The sequence below is a fragment of the Bos grunniens genome, chromosome 23, assembly GCF_055505025.1.
Source record: "Bos grunniens cultivar Pamir isolate PY7600 chromosome 23, Bosgru_T2T1.0, whole genome shotgun sequence".
NCBI lineage: Eukaryota > Metazoa > Chordata > Mammalia > Artiodactyla > Bovidae > Bos > Bos grunniens.
The window spans coordinates 508,240-516,259 of NC_141187.1; the positions used below are offsets into that span (position 1 = coordinate 508,240).

An 8,020-nucleotide genomic window follows, 5' to 3' on the forward strand; every position below is an offset into this window, starting at 1 on the left:
CTCTCCAGCATTTATTGCTTGTAGACTTTTGGATCGCAGCCATTCTGACTTGTGTGAAATGGTACCTCACAGTGGTTTTGATTTGCATTTCTCTGATAATGAGTGATGTTGAGCATCTTTTCATGTGTTTGTTAGCCATCTATATGTCTTCTTTGGAGAAATGTCTATTTAGTTCTTTGGCCCATTTTTTGATTGGGTCGTTTATTTTTCTGGAGTTCAGCTGTAGGAGTTGCTTGTATATTTTTGAGATTAGTTGTTTGTCAGTTGCTTCATTTGCTATTATTTTCTCCCATTCTGAAGGCTGTCTTTTCACCCTGCTAATAGTTCCCTTTGATGTGCAGAAGCTTTTAAGGTTAATTAGGTCCCATTTGTTTATTTTTGATTTTATTTCCAATATTCTGGGAGGTGGGTCATAGAGGATCCTGCTGTGATGTATGTCAGAGAGTGTTTTGCCTATGTTCTCCTCTAGGAGTTTTATAGTTTCTGGTCTTACGTTTAGATCTTTAATCCATTTTGAGTTTATTTTTGTGTATGGTGTTACAAAGTGGTCTAGTTTCATTCTTTTACAAGTGGTTGACCAGATTTCCCAGCACCACTTGTTAAAGAGATTGCCTTTAATCCATTGTATATTCTTGCCTCCTTTGTCAAAGATAAGGTGTCCATATGTGTGTGGATTTATCTCTGGGCTTTCTATTTTATTCCATTGATCTATATTTCTCACCATTGCAACGGAAAGAATAAAATACTTAGGAATATATCTACCTAAAGAAACTAAAGACCTATATATAGAAAACTATAAAACACTGGTGAAAGAAATCAAAGAGGACACTAATAGATGGAGAAATATACCATGTTCATGGATTGGAAGAATCAATATAGTGAAAATGAGTATACTACCCAAAGCAATTTATAGATTCAACTCAATCCCTATCAAGCTACTAACAGTATTCTTCACAGAGCTAGAACAAATAATTTCACAATTTGTATGGAAATACAAAAAACCTCGAATAGCCAAAGCGATCTTGGGAAAGAAGAATGGAACTGGAGGAATCAACCTACCTGACTTCAGGCTCTACTACAAAGCCACAATTGTAGTTTTTTGAATGGTGAGTTTTAAACCAGCTTTTTCACTCTCCCCTTTCACTTTCAAGAGTCTCTGTAGCTCCTCTTCACTTTCTGCCATTAGAGTTGTATCATCTGCATATCTGAACTTGTTGATTTTTTTCTCCCAGGAATCTTGATTCCAGTTTGTGATTTGTCCAGCCCAGATTTCTCATGATCTACTTGCATATAAGTTGTACCAGCAGCTGGCAATATACAGACTTGACATACTCCTTTGTCAATTTTAAACCAGGGTGTTCTTCCATGTCCAATTCTGTGGCTCCTTGACCTGCATACAGATTTCTCAGAAGACAGATAAGATAGTCTGGAGGAGGGATTGGCTACTTACTCCAGTATTCTTGCTGTGAGAACCCCATGAACAGTAGGAAAAGGCAAAGAGATCTAAAGTTTGATCAATATTTATTAGATATGATATGAGAAGCACAAACCATAAAACTACCAAAAAAATTAAAGACTTTAAAAAATTAAAGAAAATTCACAAACTAAGGGAAAACTGTGTTTGTGTATAATGGATCAATCTTGCATAACATTTTATATACAAATACCTCATACTTTGTATAATAAACATGACAAAACACATATGTTTGGAATACATAAAAATCATGAATAACTAAGTTAAAGATACTGACTCATTGAACATGAATCTGAACTATGGGAGACAGTGAAGGACAGGGAAACTGGTGTGCTGCAGTTCAGGAGTCGCAAAGAGTCAAACATGACTTGGTGACTGAACATAAAGATACTCAGAACTCATATTTTTAAATTGTGCAAATAATCTGAAAATAAATTTCCCAGTGAAAACATATACCCATAAAAATAGTTTCTAAAAATGCTCAAAATCATTAGTCATCAGGAAATGCAAGCAAAAATTTCAGTAAATTATCACTTCATAACTCTTAGCATAAATAAATAGAAAATAATACATAGTGATCAGAATGTGGAAAGAAATTGTTTGATGTAGGCTTCCCTTCTTGTGCTTTAGATATCTCTCCAGAAGTTCAATATGTTCCATGCTGACCATCATACATGTTCCAGATATTAATCATCTGGATCCTATTAGAGTTTCTGTTTACTTCCATTACTCTCTGGTGAATGGGGAATAAAAGGTTTTTATTTCAGGCACTTTGAAAAGGTTTCCACTAATTTTATGCCCTCACTGCTCTAATGTACAAGCAATCAGTCCTAGATTTCCAGAAAGGATTAATATTGATAAGAAAATAGAAGTTTTCTATTTAAGATGAGTCCACAGTTTAACTATACATCACAGGTACCCATGCTAGAAACATGACACCCTTTCTATCACATGCCATTAAATTTTCTTTGAAACCCAGATTCATATACAGATTGTGGACTCACATGATTTGGTTGCAAGTGCAGGGAATACAATTTCCCACTCTAGAATGGATGTTTCTCAAGTATGTCTCTCCAGAATACCTGCTTCTAAGCCAAAGCCATTCCATCAAAAGAAGTAATTAATTCCCAGAAGAGAAAAAGAAGCTACAAGACAAGGTCCTTGAATGTTTGTGGAAAACTCTTTAAATATCCATGCATTTTATGGACATTTTCATATATTTTTTTATTGTTGTTGTTATTTACCTCTCTAGAGCAAAGTTCATCAAGGATAAATGAAACATTTGAAAGTGTATTCACCACACATTCATCCTTCTGCCTATGGAACCAGAACCATGTATAGAAGATCATTTCTACATCAGGTTATGAGTGAATGCATTCTAAATTCAAGTCCAGGGTTTTCTGTAGAAAGTTTTAGAGGTTTATGCTAGGAGGAAACAGTTATACCCATAAAAAGACTTACAGAGAACTGTTGATTTGATACAAATTATCTGAACATTCACTTTTAAGTGTGCCATATTTTTCATATCGAAAGTTACCTATCCCAGTTCAGTTCAGTTCAGTTCAGTCGCTCAGTCGTGTACGACTCTTTGTGACCTCATGAATCACAGCACGCCAGGCCTCCCTGTCCTTCACCAACTCCCGGAGTTCACTCAGACTCACGTCCATTGAGTCAGTGATGCCATCCAGCCATCTCATCCTCTGTCGTCCCCTTCTCCTCCTGCCCCCACTCACTTCCAGCATCAGAGTCTTTTCCAATGAGTCAACATTTTGCATGAGGTGGCCAAAGTACTGGAGTTTCAGCTTTAGCATCATTCTTTCCAAAGAAATCCCAAGAAGGGGTCAATTGGAAGACAGGATTATTTCTAAAAACCCTGAAATATCACTAAGATGACCTAAGACCAAAAGGTAAGCCCTTCAATAGTGCCAATGCTTACCAAAGATGGTTATACTACTATTCTAATTGTTGTTACTTTACATATAAAGCAAACTTGATGTTCCAATATTTTAAAATAAAGTATTGGAATCGGAGCATTTCATCTTCAGGTTTTGTTCACAATATGGTTGGTAAATATCATTAACCTAACTTGACAGATGGAAAATTATGAAGCTCATAGAGATAAAAAATTTAGAAGATACAGCTCTCTAATACCAGATACAGTCCTTTTGCCATGAGATACTTGATTGATCATTTGAATGAAAAGAAAATTTAAATACTCTTCACACAGGAAATAAAAATAATGTGAATATTAAATGATGTAAATCATCATCTGTTTAGACCAACAGGAATATGAAGAACTCTTGGGATCAACCACAGTGTATAATATGGGTCTCTGTGGCTTCTTTAAAAGTAAAATTGGAGATGACCATTCTTCAGTTTACTGCATGGCTAAATGTCTCTTTGTATTGTTGCTCAAAATGTCTATTTTTCTTACAACGAGGTGTACAGACAGTCAAAAATAAGTGAAGGTCCTTTGTGTGTCCTCCATGATATGGTGAATATGTTCATATGTGTTTCTTCTATCAATTTTCATAACTGCTTCTAAGGTGGACTTCAATCTTCTCACTTGATTGTAGAGGAAACAAGATGTAAGGTGCCAGAAATATACTCAAGATCAAGAAGTTGCAAGTGGAGAAGGACCTGATAATATGGCCTTTCTGATTCTCAAAACAACATGATTCACTGCTGTGTCACCATTTTCAATGTCGTGTGGGAGAATCTGCAGGACTATTCATTGCAGGGGAATTCAAGAGGGAGAAATTAAAGTGAGGAAAATAAGATGAAATGAAACATCAGTGAAAGCAGTGTCACATAGTTATTGATATTAAAGAGTTCAATATATTATCCTGTGTGAGTATGGTGTGTGTGATTACATGTGTATTTGTGTGTTGATGAATTTTCCTCATAGATATGTTTCTGAAGTTATATTGAAGTAACTATAGTAATTATGATCTTATCAAAAGGAATTTACTAGTTAAACATTGTTTATTGTAGTATAAAAATCTAGACAATGGGTTAAGCATACAGAGAAAAAAATCTAATATTATTTGGATATTAAATATCTGCCTAACCTTGCACAAGAGCTTTAACTTTTCTAGGTTTCTATTCCTTAATGTGTAAAATAAGTACAAAATGACAGTAGTGATCAGATCACAAATTTGCAATGAGAATTGCAACCAATTTCTTCAAAGAAAAATTAGAGCACTGAGAACACTGAGGAAGTGTTCAGGAAGTTTTAGCAAATATTAGTATTACTATTATTTACATCTAATGTGATTTCCTGAGATTGTTTTTCATCTGCAAGAGGAATGAAGTAATAATACACACATGTTGCTACCATGCCATGCATATAACAATCAATCATTAAAAGTATATTCATTAGTTATTATAAAGTCATTGGATTTAGGTGATATGCTTTATCAAATATATTGTGGTAGCTTCGGTATTCTGCCATTACTTACCATTCAATATCTATTAAACTTTAGGTCAACAATTACAAATATCTGGTATCAGGGTTTGTTTTCTCTGGCTTCTGTCTCCATACAGAACCTCAACCAGCTTCATCAAGATCACACAAAGATCTTTACTAGAGTTAAAGCCAATATTCTCACTTTTTCAAACCTCTCTTTATCTTTACATTCATACTCTAAGTTACATTTACAGGTTGGCCATTTCCTAAAAATAAAAGAGAAGTTGCCCAGCTTTGAATGCATAGCCTCTGCATGCATTTTCTACCTCTCTCTTCAGGCTTAGCTGCCACTGTATGTGAAATTCACTGCTTCACCTTAGGCTGTGAGTCATCTCACATACACAGATAATCTCTGGCTTCTATCTGCATATTTTTCATGTCTGTACTTTAAAAAATCACCTTCCCCAGGAGACAATTTGAATAATTACTGTCTTTTCTTGAATGATTACTGTCTTTTTTTCTATCTCAGATAAATCATAAGAATCAAAACCCATAGAATTTAGGCATTCATTATTACATTGACAATATTAATTAATTCAAGGTTGAATTAATAAATTTTGACACTTTTTCAGGTAACATAATTAATCACAACCAGAGATACATAGATAACCAAAACAATGTGACAGAGTTCATCCTACTGGGACTCTCACAGGATCCAAAGATGCAGAATATCATATTTGTTGTGTTTCTGGTCATCTACATTGTCTCAATGATAGGAAACATGCTCACTACGGTTATCATCAAAGCCAGTCCACTGTTAAGGTCCCCAATGTACTATTTCCTGTCCCATCTCTCTTTTGTTGATGCCCACTATTCCTGTGTCATTACCCCTAAACTGATCATAGATTCTCTCTATGAAAAGAAAACCAGCCCTTTCAATGAATGCATGATGCAGATCTCTAGGGAACATGTCTTTGCAAGTGCTGATGTCATCCTGCTCACTGTAATGGCCTATGACTGCTACGTGGCCATCTGTAAGCCCTTGCACTACACGACCCTTATGAATTGGCGACTGTGTGGGCTGCAAGTGAGAGTGGCATGGGTGGAAGGCTTTATTCATTCAACCATATAGCTTGTCTTCATCATTAGATAACCTTTCTGTGGCCCTAACATCATAGATCACTATATGTGTGACTTAATATTTTTGCTAGATCTGACCTGTACTGACACTCACATTCTAGGACTTTTTGTTCTTACCAACAATGGTTTCCTCTGTCTGTTAAATTTGCTCCTCTTGATTGGCTCCTATGTGGTCATTCTGCGTACCCTAAGGACCCATAGCTTGGAGGCCAGACACAAGGCCCTCTCTAACTGTGTCTCTCTCATCACAGCAGTTATCCTGTTCCTTGGGCCCTGCTTATTTGTGTACCTGAGACCAGCAGTTACTTTGCCTGTTGATAAATCAGTCGGTGTATTCTACAGTATAATAATTCCCATGTTAAATTCCTTAATCTATACCTTGAGAAATGAACAGATGAAAAATGCCATTAGGAAATTGTGTAGCAGAAAAGTGATTTCAGGTGATCAATAAGATGTCTGTGAAGCCCAAAGTTCAGTCAACTGATGCAAAAATATCATTGTTGGTGACCTCCAGCAACAATACCTATGAGATATAGGGGGAAAAAAATCCTTATAATCATAGATTCTGAAAGGGGAAAATAAGAAATGGATGCACACATGTATACCTGTGGCGGATTCATTCTGATATTTGGCAAAACTAATACAATTATGTAAAGTTTAAAAATAAAATAAAATTAGAAAAAAATTAAAAATAAAAATAAACATTATTTAATTGTAAAAAAAAAGAAAGAAAGAAAGAAAGAAATGGATGCAACAGAAGAGACAAAAACCTAGCCTAGGACTATTCTTTGAATATTTTAAAAGTTCTACCAAATTGGAGCTGAGTTTTACTAGCTTCATTCATTGTATATGTATTCACAAGCTTTAATCCCAATAAAATTAATCAAAGAAATTTAAAAATACAGTGAGGAGCATCCCTGGTGGTCCCATGGTTAAGACTCCAATTGCCAATACAGGGAACATGGGTCCAGAAAGATCCCCCAGGCCAATGGGCAAATAAGTCCATATGCCACCTCTATTGAGCCTGTGCTCTGGAGCCCACAAGCCACAACTACTAAAGCCCAAGCACCTGGAGCTCTTGACCTGAAACAAGAAAGGCCAGTAAAAAGCCCAACCACCACATTGAAGAGTAGCCCCTACTCATTCTAATCAAAGAAAGCTGACACGAGGCAATGAAGGCCCAGTGCAGTCAAATTAATTACTTAATTAACCTAAAAAATAAAATATAAAACATAGTGATAGCAGAAATCGCTATAATAGTACAGAGGTAAGCACTGCTATTATCCCCATTTTTCAGGTGAGAAAACAAACAGATAGAAGTACGTTTTAAAATAGAAATATTGAAAAACAAGTAACCAGAATCTAACTGAAATCTCAGACCATGTTCTTGACTGCTGTGATAATATGGCCAGGCAATGAAGACAGAAAAGTACATAATTATATCAGTTACCATTTATCAATACAGAGACGGTGCTGGAAAATCGATCTTTCTGTTCATATACATACATATATACATACATACATGTGTGCAGTGCTGTACTCAGTCGTGTCCAAATCTCTGTGCATGGACTGTATAGACCATCAGGCTCCTCTGTCCATGGGGTTCTCCAGGCAAGAATACTGGAATGGGTTGCCCTTACCGCCTCCAGGATATATATATATATATATATATATATATATATATATATATATATATACACACACACACACACATACATGCACATATATATTAATAATATTTATATAGTTATTATAGTTATATGTATTAGTATATATACTATTTTATATGCATATATCAGTTATATATCATCATATGCAAAGAATTATAATATTTTTTATTAATGACTCCGCTCATTTTAATACACTACGATTCACGGGGTTGCAAAAAGTCAGACATGACTGGGTGACTGAAATGAACTGAACTGAACTGATGGTGATTGAGATATGTTGCCTGTAACCCTAGGATATTTAGCCATTTTAGGAAATAAAGCCAATGT

General features: G+C 35.4%; 1 protein-coding gene across 1 annotated transcript; it reads left to right on the forward strand.

Annotated features, from left to right (window-relative positions):
• Positions 1-2,522: 2,522 nt before the first annotated feature.
• Positions 2,523-6,474, forward strand: LOC147346452 (olfactory receptor 4C13-like). The gene is given in 2 exon segments (XM_086369139.1): positions 2,523-2,537; positions 5,485-6,474. Coding segments are annotated over 2 exon segments (1,005 nt in total).
• Positions 6,475-8,020: the final 1,546 nt, after the last annotated feature.